We start from the raw sequence: 19,906 nt of genomic DNA on the forward strand, positions 1-19,906 counted from the left end.
AGAACATGTGGAAAGCCTATGGGTAAGAATTAAGGGGCAGGCTGTTATGAGTGATACTGTTGTGAGTGTTTAGCACAGGCCACCTCATCAGGAAGAGGAAGTCGATGAGGCCTTCTACAGACAGCTGGAAGTAGCCATGATCACATGCACTGGTGCTCATGGTGAACTTCAACCACCCTGATATTTGCTGGAAAGGCAGCACGGCTAGGCATACAGTCCAGGAGTTTCCTGCAATGCATTGATGTTAACTTTGTGACACAGATGGTGGAGGAGCCAATGAGGGGAGACATGCTGCTGGACTTTGTACTAATGAACAAAGAAGGTCCAATTGAGGGTGTAAAGGTTGGAGGAAGCCTTGGCTGCAGTGACCATGAGATGGTGGAGTTCAGGATCATGCAAAGAAGAAACAGGGCAATAAGTAGGATTGCAACCCTGAACATCAGGAGAGCTAACTGTGACCTCTTCAAATATCTGCCTGGAGGAATACCATGGGTTAAGGGTCTAGAAGGTAGAAGGGCCGAAGAGAGATGGTTAATGTTCAAGTATCACTTCTGACAAGCTCAAGATTGGTGCATCCCTATGAGTAAAACATAAGTAAAGGAGGCAAGACACCTGCATGGATGAACAAGGAGCTTGTGGAAAAGCTCAGATGGAAGATGGATGTTTACAGTATGTGGCCACTTGGGATGAATACAGGAATGTTGCCAGACTATTCAGTGATGTAGCAAAGAAGGCTAATGCCCTCTTGGAATTAAATCTGGCAAATAATTGAAAAGACAGCAAGAAGGGCTCTAAGTACATCAGAAACAAAAGAAAGACTAAGGAAAATGTAGAGCTGCTGCTGAATGATGTGGGTGCCCTGGTGATGGAGGATACAGAGAAGATGGAGTTACTGAATGCTGCCTTTGCTTCACTCTTTACTGCTAAGACTGACCCTCAGCACTCCCAGTCCCTTGAGGTGAAAGAAAATGTGCAGGAAAGAAGACTTTCCATTGGTCAGTTAGGATTGGGTTAGTGATCATTCAGGCAAACTGGACACCTACAAATCCATGGGTCCTGATGGGATCCGCCCACCCCTCCAAGTGCTTAGGAGCTGGCTGATGTTATTGCTAAGCTACTTTCCATTATTTTTGAAATATCATGGGGAAGAAGAGAGGTGCCTGGGGACTGGAGGAAAACAAATGTCCCTTCAATCTTCAAAAAGGGTAAGAAGGAGGACCTAAGAAATTACAGGCCAATCAGCCTCACCTCCATTCCTGGAAAGGTGATGGAACAGCTCATTCTGGATATTTCACATTCTCTAAACATGTGGAGGAAGAGAAAGTTATCAGGAGTAGTCAGCACGGATTCACCAAAGGGAAATCACGTTTAACTAATCTGATAGCCTTCTATGATGGTGTGACTAGCTGCATAGACGAGGTGAAAGTAGTGGATATTGTCTACCTCAACTTCAGCAAGGCTTTTGACACTGTCTCCCATAACATCCTCATAGGTAAGCTTGGGAAGCATGGATTAGATGAGTGGACAGTGAGGTGGATTGAGAACTGACTGAACAGCAGAGCTCAGAGCACTGTGATCAGCAGTGCAGGGTCTAGTTGGAGGCCTGGAGGCCTGGAGCTAGTGGTGTTCCTCAGGGGTCAGTACTGAGTCCAGTCTTGTTCAGCATCTTCATCAATGACCTGGATGAAGGGATGGAGTGTACCCTCAGCAAGCTTACTGGTAACACAAAACCGGGAGGAGTGGCTCACACACCAGAAGTCTGCGCTGACATTCAGTGGGACCTGGACAGGTTGCAGAGTTGGGTGGAGGGGAATCTGTTGAAATTTGACAAGGGTAGGTGTATGGTCCATGCACCAGTACAGATTAGGGGTTGACCTGCTGTACAGCAGCTCCACAGAGATGGACCTGGCAGTCCTGGTGGACAGCAAATTCACCATGAGCCAGCACTGTGCTCTTGTGACCAAGGCAAATGGTGTCCTGGGATGCATTCAGAAAAGTGTGACTAGCAGGTTGAGGAAGATTTTCCTTCCTTTCTACTCTGCCCTAGTGAGGCCACATCTGGAGTGCTGTGTCCAGTTCTGGGTTCTCCAATTCAAGGGAGAGGGTGAAGTACTGGAGAAAGTCCAATGGAGTGCTACAAAGATGAGGGGACTGGAGCATCTCTGTTATGGGGAAAGGCTGAGAGACCTGGGTCTGTTTAGCCTGGAAAAGAGGAGGCTGAGAGTGGTTTGTGTCAATGCTCATGAGTATCTAAAGGGTGGGTGTCAGGAGGATGGAGTCAGATTCTTTTCAGTGGTGCCCAGTGACAGGGCAAAGAGCACAAATTAGAATACAGGAAGTTCCACCTAAACATAACGAAAAACTTGTTTACTTTGAGGGTTACAGAGTACTGGAACACGCTGCCCAGAGAGGTTGTGGAGTCTCCTTCTCTGTACAATTTCAGAATCCACCTGGACATGCTCCTGTGCAACCTGATCTAGGTGAACTTGCTTTAGTAGGGGGCTGGACTAGATGATCTCCAGAGGTCTCTTCCGAACTCTGCCATCCTTTAATTCTGTGATTCATGGTTCTGTTTGGATTGATGTGGGCTACAACTTCTCCTGATGTCAAAATACCAGGCACAATTTCAAAAAGATTAGGTAGTTTATAAGGAGAAACAGAGAATTAAAAAAACATGTACAAATACATGGTGTTTGATATATATATGTGTATTTATGTAAATATATATGCACACATCTATACACATATGTGAGAGATCATCCTGGCTTAAGAAAGCGTTTTCCTTTTTTTTCTCATTGGACAAAAGTATATCCCTTAGTCAACTGAAAAATCAATCATATTTACTGCTCTGATTACATCTACATGTTGGATTAGATGTTCTGAAAATCAAAAGGAATAAGGACTATGAATTGTAAACACAGTTTTAACAATAGATTTCAAAAATACATTAGTCAAGGGAAAGGAAACTATTTAAATTGGGATTGCTCAACTCAAAGCAAGGAAAATATAGCAGAATTCAACTGAAGAATGTAAAAACTAGATTGCTTAGGAAGGCTTGAGCATGACTATTTGTGAAGCGATACATACAAAGATGTTGAAGAAATAGTAACTTGCTTTGGGTTTTCTTGGGGGGTTTTGTTGTTGTTATTTCCCACTTTAAATATAGATACTGGATATTTATTTATATAAACAGACCATTTTGATTAGTACTTTCCCAGGAGTTAGTGGACAAATGATGAATGTCTTGTACTATTATGACTGTGACAGATCATTGGAGGTAGAGAAAAAGTAAGTTGCAGACTGATAATATTTCCGAATCTGCCCTGAAGCTTTTTGAATCAGAGTGCATTTCATTGACTTAACTGAGTTTTCAGATAATCCTGTGTATTTTGATAATTGTTATAAATGTAACCTGGTAACCTTGTATTACATCAAGAAAGCATTTATCTCCTTAAATGCAGTTTTCTTTTCTAATCTGGATGGAGATAGGAAAAGGAAATTAGAGCAGGCAAAAAGTAATACATAAGGATAATGTATGTCACGTGGCTTTAACAGGTGTTACTTAGCTTCCCTGCTTTTACTCAAACCCCAAATTTAACTAGAGGATTTTGAAACTAAGTTTCATGAATTAGAAAAGATAGTGGAGTTTTAAGAGGCAGGAAACCTGAGTAAACAAAGCTGAAATGCAGATGTACTGGAGCTCACAAATTAGTTTGCGTAAAATGTGCACTGCAGAATGTACTAGCTGTTGCATACACAAAATGTGAAGAACGCTAAGGTTTAAAAAGACATGCACTCAAACTAGGATCTGCCACAACAGAGGCGGTCTGTCTCCACATAGTAATAAATGGAGACTTTGAGATGGTGAGTTAAGCCTCTCTTCTTAACAGTGGCAGTTTGCAGAAGAGGCAAGGATAGGAGACCGCTTAGCTGAAAAGAGTCTTCTCTTAGAACATCCATTCCCTCTCTTCCTTTCTCCATAATGGCAGGAAAAGTTAGACATGCTGTGTCACTGAGATATCTAGCAGTAGAGGGAACAGAGCATAAGTTGAAGCTGAGCACAGAAAAGAGGGTGGAAACACACAGAGGGGGGTTTGCACATACTCTGATGAGATGTGGTAGATTTGAATAATTTCACACAATACTCCATAGCATCCAGAGGCATGCAAAGGTATTTTTAATGGAATTTTCTAAATCAGCTCCACAGGATTAACACTTACCTAGTTATTTATACTGAAATGCAGTTTTTACTTTATTACTAAGATATCTTACATATCACCTTTCCTCTATCAAGTTCTTGAGATAACAATGTATTCTGGTTTAAGATCTCTTGGAATGGAATTACATTGACTGTTGAAACTTGTAGGGAGGGTTACTTGCAGGATATAAGCACGGTCTGTTTGCCATACAGAACCTGGGGAAATAAGTTCTTGAGCTTCCTTTACTACCCCTATGAAAGTGTTAGCGAGACCATCAGTGGCCATGTAAGTCACTTACCTGATAGTCCATATGTGTTCTTGCTAGTTTTCTATCAGTATTGCTAAACCAAAGACTGTCACTAAGGTATAATACACAGGCAGTCATCTATAGCAGCAGAATTCAAGAAAAAAAAAAAAGAATGGATTTTGTTTATGTATACGTGTGATTTCTGCAGACATGATGAAGAAGAATGAGGTGCTTATTCGTTGAAAGCAGCAAAACCTTGCATTGGGTATATTAATTGATCATTGCCAAAGCTGTGATATTTATAACAGAGAAAGTATACTAATAGTAGCTATACTTTTTCTTTCAGCTCCATTCTCTTTCTGTTTTGTTCAGTTGCATTTTTTGAAAACATTGTTTTCTTCTTTGCACTTTGTTCTCCTCAACAAAACATTGACATCTTGTCAAAGCCACAGAACATTCTGAATGAAATGTTATCAGTGACACTGGGTATCTTTGGAGAAGCTAATGAAAGACAGAGTTTGGTTTCCCCAGGCAAAGTCTTGGGCATCCTTTTCTGTCAGTCTTAGTGGAAAAGTGAAAATGATCAGGCCCAAACTTCTCTGGCAATATCATGTATCCAGCAGCAGGTTTATTTTGCTAACAATTAGTATCTCTGTCAATTAGACTGTGTTGTAATGCTGAAAATGTAACATCAACCCTGTTGAGAAGTTAGTACAGCTATCTATAGGAAAACATTTTTATCTTTGTCTTTTGCATAACAAATCCCTGGAAATAGGGTGGTGTGTTTTAATTATCTTTTTTAAGCATCTGCTTAAAGAACATTTAGTTTACTAAATCAAGTACTGAAACATACGGAAATGTTCCAGATTTCTGATGTCTTGTGCAGACCAATTTGGCTCTCTTATGTATATTTATCATGATAATTGTTCCCTGAAGAGTGATTGTTTTGTACCACAGGACTTGTGTATCCAATATGCAAAACATTTTAGCTTTCTTGTTTTTTTTCTCCAGGTACTTGATTTCTTAGACTATGAAACATTACATTTGGTTAGTGTGGTATGTTATGTGCAGATGCAGAGCTTGATGAAAGAGCTTTGCATCTTAAACCCTCTTCCTCTCACCACAGAGAGGTGCAGATATATCACAGAAATTTGTTCATCCATTATTTCCTGTCCTTGAGTGGTGGAAGGTGGTGATACAAGCTGTTTTGGTGTCTATCTGCAGAGTGGTTTTTCAAGCAAAGTCCTGAGGAAGTAAAGATAACCACACATGACAAAAAAAAAGGAAGGCTTAAGCTTGTCTACTTGGGCAGAACTACTTCTAGACTGATGAGAGCAAAAGAACATAGCTTTTCATGAAATGGCTTAGGTTGGAAGGGACCCTAGAGATCATCTGATCCAACCTCCCTGCCATGGGCAGGGACACCTCTCATCTAGACTGGGTTTCTCATGGCCTCATCCATCTTGGCCTTGAACACCTCCAGGGAGGGGACATCCACAACCTCTCTGGGCAATCTAGTCCAAACTGTCGCCACCCTCCTACTGAAGAACTTATCAGTATCACTGGTTCTAAGTAATTCATAGGAATATGTATTGCTAAAAAGATACTAACTGTAGAAAAGTTCAATTAAAATTTTGACGAGATGGGTGCAGAACTTAATTATTTTGTTAAAGACTTAAATAATCTGGTTGTCAACAATCCCATTCCAATCTATATTATGATACCTCTCGAATACCCAAATATCCACCAAAGATTTCCATTCTGAGTATTTAATTTGCTTTGTCTAGGGTGGGCATGACTAAAATACTATTTTATGATGAGTACATATAGCTCATCAATAGGGCTAATGGTCAGAGTCTGTTCCTTCATTTAAGCAGGCCTTATTTTCTCATGAAAGGAATGCTTAGCTCTGAAGGCTATTTGCATTCTGATGGCAGGTTTTTGTACAAAATCTCCCTTTTAAGATCCTTGGTCTATTAACCTTTGCTTTTATTTCATTTTGAGGATGGACTTCTAGTTGTCAGAGCAAGGAAAGGTAGAAAGGGTGGTCAAGAGAGTGACCACAAAGCACTCTCTTTTGTATGTATATATAAATGGTGAACTATAGCCAAATTACTTTGTGATAAGATTATGCTTCATTTGGTCTCTTTTCTCCTTCCTTCTGATGTGCTTATATAAGCCTTGAGGATATTAAATATATTTTGAACCTTCAGTTCATAACGCAAGAGAAAGATTAGACATTTTCTCCAAGAGTGGTGGCTTGGAGCAATAAAGAGAGTCTCTATATAAATAAAAGTCCATAAGAAATTTCTTTGATAGACGACTCTTGACAACACAGAAGACCTTTGTATGCACTATCTGAAGCAAGGAAAGAATTTCTGTCTCACAGATGAGTGCACTCAAAAGAACTGTACCAAAATAGGGTGCTGCTTTTTTTTGATGAGTAGAAAGTTCTTCTTTGGCTTACAGAATTATATGATGCTGGCCTTCAGTAAAAGCTATGTAATAGATTGCTTTGAATCACTTTTTTTTTTCCAAGAATGCTCATCAGTAGTGGAAGATAGCACACTTCTTTTTTCGATACTGAGTCCTGACCTAAACTGGATTGTGCCCTCTAGTTCTGAAGAGTGCTTCATATTCATTTGCTCCTTTCAGAGTAAAGGGAAAAAAAATAAATCAACAGACTCAGCTTAAGACTTACAAAGACTGAGAGTGTAAGTAACGCCAAGACTGGCAGCTCCACTATGCAGGGCACTAGCCTGGAACTCTTCAGGAGAGAATTATCTTGTGCATATATTGAATATGTGTTCTTAGTGGTGCATACCATTTTTTTAGTGTGTATTTCCTTTGCTTAGTCAAAATATTGTCAGACAGATTTACAGTGGAGGAGGAGAACGAGGACAGATGATAGAAAATATGACTGAAGAAAAACAGAATTAAATGGTACAAGATGTGGAATGATTTCAATGAATAGTTTTCACCTGCAAAGAATTCAAATGCAGTTTGATTATACAAAAGAGCAAATGCATTAAAACAGGAAATGTTACAAGAATTTCCTTCTATTTCCAGTGATGAACCATAGTACAATAACTTCCTTAAACCTACAAATCCTTAATTTCAGATTATATTAGCAGATGTGCTCCTTAGTATGACTGAGTTAAGTTTATTTTAACATGGCTGATGTCTACAGCTTTTTTCCAGGAGACAGCCTTAATGACTAATTAGCATTTGTGTGTGTAGAATAGACATCAAACAGCTGAGGAGTGAGATATGATTCTGCTTTTGGATGAGATTTATAAAGCTGTTTAAAAGACCATTGTTGCTATCAGTGTTACTTAGAAGAAGGAGTTGAGAGTGAGTTCTTGTTCAACTGAAACTACTACTAAAATGCTGCCAGGCAGAATGTAATTTTACAAGTAAGATTAAGGCCACTTTAAGAGTCATAATGATGCTCTCTAGAGATCTGTGACTGTATTTTTAAACAGGAAAGTAAAATTGCTTATGTTTCTTCTATTTAAATGCCTCACTTCAGACTGATAAAGTGGTGGCTCTATAGCATTTCTGACAATAACACTACTGAACACTTTTTTCCCAGAATTTTTTATGGAGTCAAAACCATTAAAAAAGATAATTAAGAATAGACAAGTAAAATGGAAGAAGGAACAGTAGAAATATCGTGCTTTTGACATCACATTTACCTTCTTCTAAAGCCTTTTAAAGGGCTTCTTTGCTTTCTCTGTCTTCAACCCAAAATGAAAATATTTAAATCCAATATAAAGCCAGTCATTTTCTTCCTATGATCTTTTTTCTCCTTTTCCAGTCTTCTTTCCTCCCATTCCCCATTCTCCCTGTCTCTTCTTTAAATATCTCAGGTGGAAGCATTTCATGATGACTGAACTAGTAATGTTACTCTTAAAGTTGCCTGTGTGCTTCTTGGAAAGTTTGACCAGGATGGAGAGGACAAGATGAATTTCCTTTGAAGTATCTTTTGGTACTTTCAACTCTGGTGGTCCTTCAAAAGGGAAGCTTCTGTTTCACTTCCGACGCTTGCCTTCAACAGGTAGTCAGGGAACTTCCAGTTGAAAATTTAAACTAAAAGCTGAATTATGATCTTGGTGTGTCCACTTTCAAATCTGCAGAGTTCGGAACACAGCAAATAGAATGGCAAGTGACTGATCTGCTTGCTCTTCCTAAGGATCCCTCCGAAGCTCAGTGAATCATGTGGCAGTAAGAAGTTTTGGCAGCCGTGATCCAGGGAACTGTTCCTGTTCCTTTCTATGAATGAAAATAGGCTTATATTTGCAAATGAATGCCAAAAATAGTATGTTGGGAAAGAACATGATTGCAGAAGTGTAAAGACACTCCCTTTTTACAAGGATTCATATGGAAAAGACAAGGCGTAATGAGTACAAGTTACTCATAGGGAGATTTCAGTTGGATACAAATGGAAAATTTTTCACAATGAGAACAATCATTTATTTAAATAATCTCACCAAGGAAGTGGTGGCTTCCCCAGCATTGGACACTTTTAAGATTCAGCTGAACAGGTGCTGGACCATCTTGTCTGAACTGTGCTTTTACCAAGAAAGGTTGGACCAGATGATCCTTGAGGTCACTTCAGACCTGGTATTCTATTAATTATGTAGCAGATTTGGGCAGAGAAAGGCTGGCACAAATCAAATATATTGCCAAACTCAGTACAGTTTCACATAAGTCTTAGTAAGGTGAATATAGACAGGAAGGAAGATAGCTGATATTAATTTTATGTGTGATATGTGGTATTATAAATCTCATCTGTGAGATGCAAGGAGTTAATTCTACTTCTATTCTAAGTCTTATGTCTGATTAGTTTAAATAACTTTGAATTAGTGGAATGATGCTCTATCAGGTCTTCTGTCAAGAGGTTTTAATGAGTATCGAGTCAGCTGATTAAGGCAGAATAATTCTATAGTAAACATGGAAGCTTCAGATGTCAAGTTAAGAAAGTGAAAGCTATTCCAGTAAAATAAGCAATATCAGCTGAGAGTTCAAAGGAAAGCATGGTTTCAGAAGAGTAAGCAGCTTCATTAAACTCTATTAATGATCCCTGTAGACAAATTTTGCATTTAAATTAGTGCCTTGCTTCTAGAGAAAGCAGTATTACTGAGCTTCAACCAATGATGCAAAGCGATTTACATGGGCTGAACATCTGTGATTCCCTGACTACTGACCCCCCTAAACAAGATTTTTGTTTTACAGTTACATTACTTGTGGATTCAATAGTTCACTTTTTCTCCCCCCGCCTCCCTCTGCTGAAAGACAGCTGTTTGAATTAAATTATTTCTTTATCCTTGCAGGATCTTCATTCTGGTGCCTACTGGATATTGTTCCTATAAAGAATGAAAAAGGAGATGTAGTACTCTTTCTGGCCTCTTTCAAAGATATAACAGACACAAAAGTGAAGATTGCTGCAGAAGACAAAAAGGAAGGTTTGTGAATTGCAACAACATTGATAAGATCCAACACTGATAAGTTTTTGAGACTTCTACCTAGATTGAGTCTCTCTCATGTACTTTTCATTATAAAGACCTCCTACCTCTCCAAATAAGACATTAACATATGACATGGAAGAACAAATAATCTATTGAAGTTCTTATTTGGTTTTTTGTTTGTTTGCTTGTTGGTTTTTGCTTTTTCTTTTTAAATTTACATATTGCTCCACATTCTGTAAATATGGAATCCAGACTATAGAGTTCTTTATCCTCAAAATTAAATTTTATTTAATATACTATGATTTACTTTATTTGCTTTCTGGATTTTACAAGATACATTTTGGAAAAGCTAGACTTTTTCAAACATGCCTTCTGTGAATCTGATTTCAGCATGCCTGAGAGATGAATGAATGCATATTTTCATGGGTTTTTTTTGTGAGCAGAACATACAATTTTAGAAATTATTTTACCTATTGAGAAGCATGTCTGTTCTTGTTCCATCTAATTCACATTGCATTATATGAAATTGTAAGATTTATTATGTCTTTAGGAATATCCAATAGTATATGCGTCATGTTCTTACTTTATTTGTTTCTGTAAGGAAACAATGCAAGGACTCTCTCATGACTTTAGAAAAAGATTCTGTTATGCTAATGATTCAAAGCTGCCATAAAATAATTTTGACTGTCTGTTGTAGTCAAGTTTTGCTAAATTCTTCTAACACACTGCAAAGACAGTAAAAGGGATGGAGGCTATGCAGTCAGCATTGACCCGTGCTGTGTATCAAACGCAGTGAATTTATTCTAGTTTTACATTTTCCAGAGGTAGAGTGAACCAAATCTTTAGGTTTGCAGCTTTTCAGTGTCAAAGGAATTGTCTAGAAAAAGTTTATCTGTAGACAGAAAGAGTAACTTTCAGAATTCTGTAAAATTTCATTACTGTTGAATTGTCCAGTCTGGTACTATTCTGCAATTTATTTAAATTTCTCACCCTGTGATAGCCATTTGATCCCTGCATATTTCAGAAACAACATAGATATTGCCCCTTTTCTCTTTATGGGTTTCTGAAGTGGGGGAACAATTAATATTCAGCTTTTTTTCTGATTTTAATTATTAGCTTTTCCATAAAATAGTTATACTTCAGTTACAGAGAAGTGTAATTCAGTATTCTTTTACATTCTAGTACTTTAACATAAAGAATATTACACTTCCCTGTGCTGCTGAATATTTCTAAGTCAACATTTATGCTAATGATGTGTCTCTTCTGTACATTTGGACAACTAATTTCACCTCTGTCTTACTTTTTAAGCCCTGAATAATCGAAGGTTTCTTTTCTGCATTCTTCTCCTTTTACACAAAACATATTTGAAACTTTCAAACATGTGGGGCCATGTTGAAGAGAGTTTGTCAGTACATCTGTTCTCTAAAGGCTAATGATTTACCTTATGAGAGATATAAATTTTCAGGACACACTCAGTGAGAAATCACACAATATGCCAGTGATGACTTGAAATAGATATATAACTGATTACTTATAAAATGGCAGGTATTGTTTACCTGATAAAGATTTTATAATTGTATGCTTATTTGAGGATGGTTTAAAACAATCTTCAGCTTTTGATATGGGTTCATGTCAAACTGTGAATCTAAGCAGATTTTAACTCATGTTTTCTGTTGTACATTTAAAAATTATTTCTCCTCCTACTCTGTACTGATCCAGGAATGCACTGATGCAGAGCTACATTACACCAGGAAATGCTCTTTCAATTGCTATAAGGTTATGAATATTGACATTTAGCTATCTTTTGCAATATACACTTTAAAGCACAATCTTGAAACCTAGTTGTTCTTTTCCTTTATACTAATTTTAAAGCTATGGCAATCACTTTATGCTATGATGATAGTTGTTTGCATCACAGCAACAGAAAGTAACACTTAGTGTGAGGTTTTGCCAAATACAGTATTTTATATAACGTAGTGAGGTAAGATACAGGATTTAACCATTTGTTCAAAATATTTACAAACAATTCCAATATTTTAATTTTATATAAATCTTACTGGTTATATAAAACTAAATTTAATGGGAGGTCTTTGAGTAGCATTCAAATTCTTCCTATGCAGAGTGATTCACTAGTCCTCAAGTGGTGAACATCACCCCATCATAGTCAGAAAAGAATTCCCATTACAATCTATGCAACTGATTCTGTATTTGAAATTTCAGAATGTTTAACTTCCAGAAGTAATTGGTTCTTCTTTACTAAGACCACAATTACTATCAGGCTTGTAGGATGCACATTGTATTAACAAAAATATTCAGTTTGTGGATTTTTTAAAGTTATTAAAGATACTTTTTAATCTTCAGTGATTAACATCCATAGCAGTGATTGATGCACATTGCTGGATATTATTTTCACAGTAAATGTTCCTAAAAAGACCATTTTATATTTTCAAAGATTACTGAATTTGTCCTTTCAGAAATCAGATAACTTGTAAACTTCGAGTTCAAATTCAGCTCCTGCTATAATATAATTGCCATTGCACAGTTTTCCGTTGCCTTTGTGGTACGTCTTGAGGTTAGTTTGTGTATGGAAAGGAGGATGTAGGTACAAACTTGCTCAGTGTGGGACTCCTCTGCCCATGCAAGGCTGTTGTGTTAATGTTTTTGTTTCACCCTATCTCATCTCTGTTCTGCCTGGAACAGACTTTTGTAATTTGTATGAAACATTAATAACCACATTCCATCTCCCTTTAATGTTTAAACTCCTTAGAAATTTTATCTAACAAAATTAATTTGTGTTCCTTTTCTCCTAAATCTGCCCTGGACCCTTTGGCTTTCCACTAACCCTGTATGGTAACAAACTCCCGCTGGCTGCGCCTCCAAAATTCTCCAGACTCCTTCTTCATGTCTTTCCTAACTTGGATACTGTTTCTTCTGTAAAATCTTGTTCCCCTTGTACTTTCATAATGACACCTTCCTGAGCTTTATCTCCTGATTTAATGGTCTCTCTTTTCTTATATATTATCTTTTTACTTTTGCAGACCTCAAGAGTTGATACCCTCTTGGATATTCTGCAGACATTTTTTTATCCATTTTATCTCATCTATTCACACAACTTCAGTTACCTCTTTTTGCCAATGTGCCTTGCAAAAGTCCACATTTTTGCCTGGTTTCCTTTTATCCACCCCAAATGTTAGATGTCTTCTGTGATCTTTTCTTTTGAATGTCTCATTCTAAATACAAAGTTAATAGAATGTTTTTCTTCTAAAAAAATTTCCATTTTCTTCTATAAAAATTTCCAGTGAAAACAGCCCTATCAGCGAACAGGAAGAGCAGGTTTTCTCCTAAGACTTTCATATAAGAAAAAGGCAAAAAACCATGATGAGAATTTGGGCAGCCTTTAAGAAGTGCTGCGAAGTCAGCAACTCTCATATCACTTCTTTTGTGTGGTTTGCTATAGGTTTTTTTAAGCTAATTTACCATTCTCTTCCGTCACTCCCGCATCCCCTTTAATTGCAATTAAGTCCAAAATTGGACTACACCCTTTCCCACCATGGATTAAATTAAGTCACAGCACTATGGTTTAACTGGCTAGCTTTTTCTGGCTCTTTTTAATCCTTAAATCTATACAAATTTCTAAGAAAACAGATTTATCTTCATTATGTGTAATTTTTTTGGAGGGAGAGGTGGTTCTTTTCATTGTGCCATGTGCCATACATTTTGCATTCCAGACTTTTATGTAGGAAATGTCTGTTGGAGGCAGGGATGGACTCTTCTAAGGAATTCTGCAATGTGCACTTTTATTTATTCTGCTTAATTACTGTCTCAGCTATTTTGTTGTTGCCCTAGCTACAGCAGTGAATACTCAGGGCACAACTTTTAATTTTAAAACTCCTTACTCCTGTCAGGAGGCAGGATATTGAGAAGGAGACTGTAGTCACCTAGACGTACAGTATTCAGAGCAGATGAAACTGTTTCAGGGTGCATGGGGCACTATACAGTTATGTTAGTGGAGGAGGTGGAATAGATGCACAGTTTTAGCCCAGCTTTCCTACTGTCCAAAGGAAGAATGTGTTGGGAAAATCTTTATTCTACAGTAACTCAGTTGTATCTTCTCTAGGATGACTTTGCTCCTGGCTGACCCTCAAAATAGGAAGGATCTGCATCTCTTCTGCCCTCAATAAGGAGAAACTGCTTTCCTCCTGCTCAGTGAATGAGAGTGTAAACACTTAGAGGACAAAAATAGAGCTACCCCTGTTTCTGCAGATACATGTGAGCACAGAGATACTCTCCCTCTGCCCTTTTTCCCCTTCTTAGGCAAGCAAATAAGTTGTATTTGAGCCTTGAACCTTTAGTGATCTATCAATCTTTATGGCCATTGCTTTAGCTTTTTACCAAGTGTTAAATGCAAGTGACAGTTCCTTTCCAGCAACTCTCAGAGAGGCACAGGGCATGTTCTGTGTCCTTGGTAGTATGTGTGGAATGACAATGATAAAAAGAAAAGTAAATTCCGATTCTTGAGCAAATGCAGAGGAGTAGACTATATTCTGGGATATTGTGGAAGGGTGAGAGAACATATGCATTAGCAATCAGGTAGTTTTTTGATTCACCTGTTTCTAGAGAAACTCTTGCAATCTTCTCAAGATTTTCCTTAGAAACCAAATAATCAAGTGGGAGGGGGAAAATAATTTGTTTGTGGTGTTTTTATTGGTTGGTTGGTTTTATCTTTCATTTCAGTGTTCGCTGATTCAACCATGTAAGACTGACAACAGAAAGCATGGAAGAAATGGGGAATATGTTTAGCACGTGTATTGTCAATTAAAAGAGCACCTTCCGTTTGTGTGTGTGGTAGTGTTTTTTGAGGGTTTTTTTGAGGGTCAGAGAGAGGGTTTTTTGAGGAGGGAGAGAATTTACAAACCTTCTTTCTATGGAAAAAAAAAAAAAAGAAAACAAACAAAATAACTCTTTAAAGACTTTCATAGGTGTAGGCACAACCTGGTGTCTTATATTTTACTAATTAAGAGACCATGAGGACTAGAATGCATATTGCATACGCACTTTGTGTTCAGAAACCCAAACAAGGGGACTTGGATCATTTGCAGAATTCACCTGTAATTGCAGTTGTGCTGAATGTACATAATGTTTGAAGTGCTGATGTTAAACCCCCAGCCCTGAATGAGAGGGTTGGCATATGAATGATGTCCACCACCAGGCAAGAAAGACCCTCCTGGCTGGTTTTCACCCACGGTCTGGCCAGCCTTGGGTACCATCTGATAACGAAATCACCACCTGGTGCCCCTACCTTCCACATTAACTTGGAGGCAGGGCAAGAAGCCAACTCTGTAAGAACTGACTCTGCTTGCAGTGGAGTTGGTTTATGCTGTGCATGTGGTGTGTGAGGATTATGGCTATTGGAATGGGTTCCCTGACTCTTTATGGCAAGTGGAGTTCCCAGAATGGTAGGGCCAGATCATGAAGTCCCTACTATACTACTATTCAGAGTCCCTACTATATAACTGGGCTCATGGCTGCAGCTGGGTCCTCAGCCGGCTCACTCCCTTCTTCACATCCACTGTGGTGGGTGAGTGCACTGACTTGTTCCTCCCTCTGGTTGTCTGGCACTGGTATCACTTTGCCAAGAGCTAGCACTCGCTATGGGAAATATAACCTGTTCCAGGAAATAAGTCACATCAAAAAACAGCTGAAAAAAATAAGTGATGACTCAGCTGTAAATTCAACACTACAGTTCGTTTTGTAAGAATTACATATGATCACTCACTTCAGTTAAATCAATAGACATGCTTCAGATTTCCCATTTGTGAGATGATTGTCCCTAATTGTGTAATAGTCAGATGCTACATAAACTATTTTTATGCAATTATACAATATTTTTTTTTGAGTTGGTATGTTTTACTTCATTATAAGTGATTCTGTATCTTTTTAGAAAAAAAACTGAGAGAAGACAGTTGTCTTAATAAATGAGGAAATAGATTCAAATCAATTCACCTTCAGAGTTCTTTTGCTGAATCTATGTTAGAAATAGTTCAGGAAAGGTGAGACTGTTTCTTTCTTTTTCAGTTCTGAATTTTATGAGATAGGCCCAAATACTGGCATCTAAAAAAGAAGACTGATTTATTTATGTAGTGTTGTACATCAGCCACCAAAATGGAGGTGGAGAAAGATCCTTTCTTCTGTTCTTTGTGTGTCTTTTCCCCCATCTTTTTTTTTTTTCTCTAATAACAGAAAAATCAGCAGCCCAAAATGTGCTTTCTTATAAAGATTTTATCTCATAAGCATACCACTGTTAAAAGGTCTTTCTGATCCATGAAATAGTAATGTATATTATTGTGTCTTTTATCTTCCTGTTCAAAGAGGAATTTTGTCTGAAGGCACAATATTAAAATGATAAAAATCATACAATGGACTCTGTGTAAAATTTGTCCTTTAAAAAAATATTCGGTAATAATGTTTACAGGTTTTCAGCTCATGTGTGCCTTAAGTACATCATCTTATTGAATCAGTTAATCAATTAAGAGAAGAAAATGCAGCTAGAGGCTAGCCTGGATCCACCATACAGCTAGCAATTCTGTGAATATTTGGTGGTTGTTGACAGAAAGAATGTATCATGCAACCAGCAGATCTCCTGCAGCCTGTTGCCCATGGTAGTGCTTTTATTCTGTCACTAACAGCAAAGCAAGATTTTATCAGTTCTCTCTTTATTGACAGCTGCTGGTGTGTGTTGTCCCCTAGAGTATAATATCTGAAAGTTGGCTAAAGTTTTTTAAAAAACCCAGCATAAGTCATACCAGCCTTCCATGCAATCTGTTTTTGAAGGGTTTTTTTGTGTGTTCATTCAAAATCCTTTTCTACTGCTTTACCCCAGCTGTCTCCTTTGGAATTTCCTTGGGTTGGGTTATTTGGTTTTTTTTGAGGACTGCCTGTGAAGTGTAATTTATGTGAATTATACCACTGTTTCCTGTAGACATCACTGTATTTTTTTTGTGATGGCATGCGGACTATTGGTGGGTTTCTATGCAAAGATCACACTTTCTGCTGTGGTTTTCCCTACCTCACTATGCAGGTGATGGGCGTTTCTTGAGGTTTATATTGAAAGGACAAAAAAATCTTGATTACGCTTCTTATAAGAAGCCTTTTAAAGATGTAACATTAATAAATGATGGAGACATTTTATTATCTTTATATGTCTTTAATAAATGTCTCATTGAACTCAGGATCAAAAAGAAACTTCAGTACTTATAAGATATTCCAGGTAACAACATCTCACTCTGTGACTGGGCCAAAAGGCTGTGTTATGATACCTGAGAGAAATACATAGGAAAGGTAATGCAGGGGTTTATTTACCTGCCTCATTTTAGAATTCAGCAGTAGAAGAAATCACACAGATTCATGAACATGCCGCTCCTTCCGTGCTTTGAGGAGGAAAGGCCCAACTGGCAGTAGTTTGAAGTCGCAATGTTAGCCCAGTTACTGTGCCTTTGCAGAGTGCTCCATCATGTATAAAGAGCAACATCATGGATTTCTTCAAGCCTCTCCACGTCTGGATACTTCTTAGCAATGAAGAAAGCCCACTTGTTCTACATTTGGTTTTGTTGTTCAAAAGGAATTCTAGCTCATACATTCAGGAATATATTATTTCTGTGGTAAGTTTTCTTATGTGGGAGCTAGTGTCACCTGCTGTTTCATCGTATGATTGACTTTAGATTTGTAAACAATGACATAAATAAATGTCCTTAGCTGCTCTGCCAACTTAACAAGTCCTCCAAGCAATATATTAGTAGAATAAAAATTTTATCTATTTATTTCTCATACTGGCTTCTGGACCTCCAAAGAGCTAAGAACAAGTCATCTCAGACATGATCAGACTGGGAGATAATTTCGTACAAGAACATGCTGGGCAATAAAATCACACCAGAAGGAAATATAGATGGTGGGTTTAATTATGAACATTCTCTTGTGATAATGCAGAACCTGAGGAAAAAGGGAAGGCAGTTCTTTTGAAGGGATACAAATTAATGCTGTGAAAAAATGAGGCAAAATACCAAGGCTGAGACACTTGTCAGTGATGTGCAACCTTTCTGGACAGAGTAGGTTACCTTATTTTGGTATTTGGAAAGAGATGCTTTTCATGGTCTCTCTCATGTCACACCTCATTTACTATGGAGTGAGCATAATACTTCTGGGTCATGTCAGAGTTATTCAGTGTGGAAAGGTTGAGGCCACTTTACCAGAAGATTGCGGTGTTTCTGCTTGTATGTGGATTTACTTTCCATGGAAGCTCCTATACTTGTGCAATTACAGCCAAGCACAGGGCTGGAGACCTAGAGCAAGAGCAGGGTGGTATTAGGATACAGCCTGCTCATGCCTGTGGAAGAGTTCTTGGGCCATGAGCTGGTTCCTGTTACCTTCTCAGCTGTCCTCAGAAACAAGATCCCCAGGAGCTGGCAGGCTGCAATGAGCTCCCTTGACCATGTGTTGAGCACCCCTCCCCCAGGTCTGGCTCTGCCTCAGGAAAGACTTGTGATATCTATTGTTTGTTACCACCTGAACTTTATGACTGAAAGAACTGTATAAGTCTTATCTCTCATTTGATCATTAAAGACTTGTATGATACATTTAAATCCTTGAAATGTAATATAGTTTTCTGGTGAATGAGAATATTATAAACCATAAAGTATTCTGGATGATATCCAGTGCTAAGCTCTGACTACCCTGATATGCTTTTCAGAGAACAGACATAGATTTAGTTTTACATTGGTCAGTAAAGCTGAGTTTATGGTTCTTTTTGTGTTGCCAGGGCAGTGTATACTAAGTAGAGCTTATCAGAAGTTGTCAGATTTTGGGTTTTATCAAAGAAAAGTGTTATACCTCTAGTCTCTGTTAACTTTAAGTGGAAGATTGATGCCTTATGTTCTTCTAAAAACACAAACAGAAAAATCAAGTTACAAAGGAGTTTGGGTCCGATATGGCAACTTTCCCTTACAACACTGTAAAAGGTCTTAAGCTGTTATGCGACTGTTAAGATTGGCAAAGGGGTGTTATTGTGAATATATGTTCTTGGATAATACTTCTGAAGTTGTGTCAAGGTTGTGATGCTATACCTATACTCATCTGAAAGAAAAATACAGAATGACAGCAAGAGTTAAAAAACATATTACCACTTTTCTGATCAAAGACCAGGGGAGTTAAGACTAAACTGCAGAACTCCCTGTGTGATAGTACACCCACCCACTCCAATGTCTCCTAAAAAGGAAGACATGTGTAGAAGGACCAAAAAATAGAGCCCAAAATGTGAGAATTTTTTTAGAATAACAATTTGTCACACTAATTTGAGAGAGATGGAATTAAGCACAGGATAAAAATAAAAGAACTGTATTTAAAGTGCTTCTCTGCTTATGGCTGGACTTACTACTGTATCTTTCTTCTAAGATCAGCCATGGAAACAAAAAAAGCAATTCTGTCAGATACCTAAAATTTTTTTCTGAACCAGAAAGGAACACCTGAGTATTTATGGAAAAAACAAACTGTCTCCTTCAGAATAGTGACCCGTAAACTGTGTATGACAGGAAAAAAATAAAGGTTACAGACAATTTTTGCACACATATGAAGGCACATCTAGTGAACAACATAGTTTGCAAAGGATCAGAATTGCCTCTTTTCCTAAAGGCACTGGGAAGGTCAGAAAGCAGGAGAATTCACAAAAGTCATTCACTAATTTATGCTATAAGCTATTGACACAATCCAGTGACAACATTGTCTGATGAAATCTTATCTGTGAGGGCAACTTTTTTTTTTTTTTTTTTTTTACTGCTAGTAACTGCAATATAAAATCATTACCCTTTCTGTTTAAGAACAGGAATACTATTACCTCATAATGAATGTCATACTTCCCTTTTTTATCTATGCTTTACTGTCATTATGAGTTGAGTGACTTCCAGTGTTAACATAGAGGTAGCATTAATCCTTTGCAAATA

General features: G+C 37.8%; 1 protein-coding gene across 1 annotated transcript in view; it reads left to right on the forward strand.

Moving 5' to 3' along the window:
- Window positions 1-1,691: 1,691 nt before the first annotated feature.
- Window positions 1,692-19,906, forward strand: part of LOC103780828 (potassium voltage-gated channel subfamily H member 8-like) — a gene marked incomplete at its 3' end in the record, with an annotated part of 76,978 nt that continues 58,763 nt past the window's right edge. The window contains exons 1-2 of the mRNA XM_008948520.1: window positions 1,692-1,833; window positions 9,783-9,914. Of these exons, the coding sequence (XP_008946768.1) occupies window positions 1,692-1,833; window positions 9,783-9,914 (274 nt within the window). The remainder of the gene's footprint in view (window positions 1,834-9,782; window positions 9,915-19,906) is intronic.

This window comes from Merops nubicus, unplaced genomic scaffold (assembly GCF_000691845.1).
Source record: "Merops nubicus isolate BGI_N331 unplaced genomic scaffold, ASM69184v1 scaffold4771, whole genome shotgun sequence".
NCBI classification, from domain to species: Eukaryota; Metazoa; Chordata; class Aves; order Coraciiformes; family Meropidae; genus Merops; species Merops nubicus.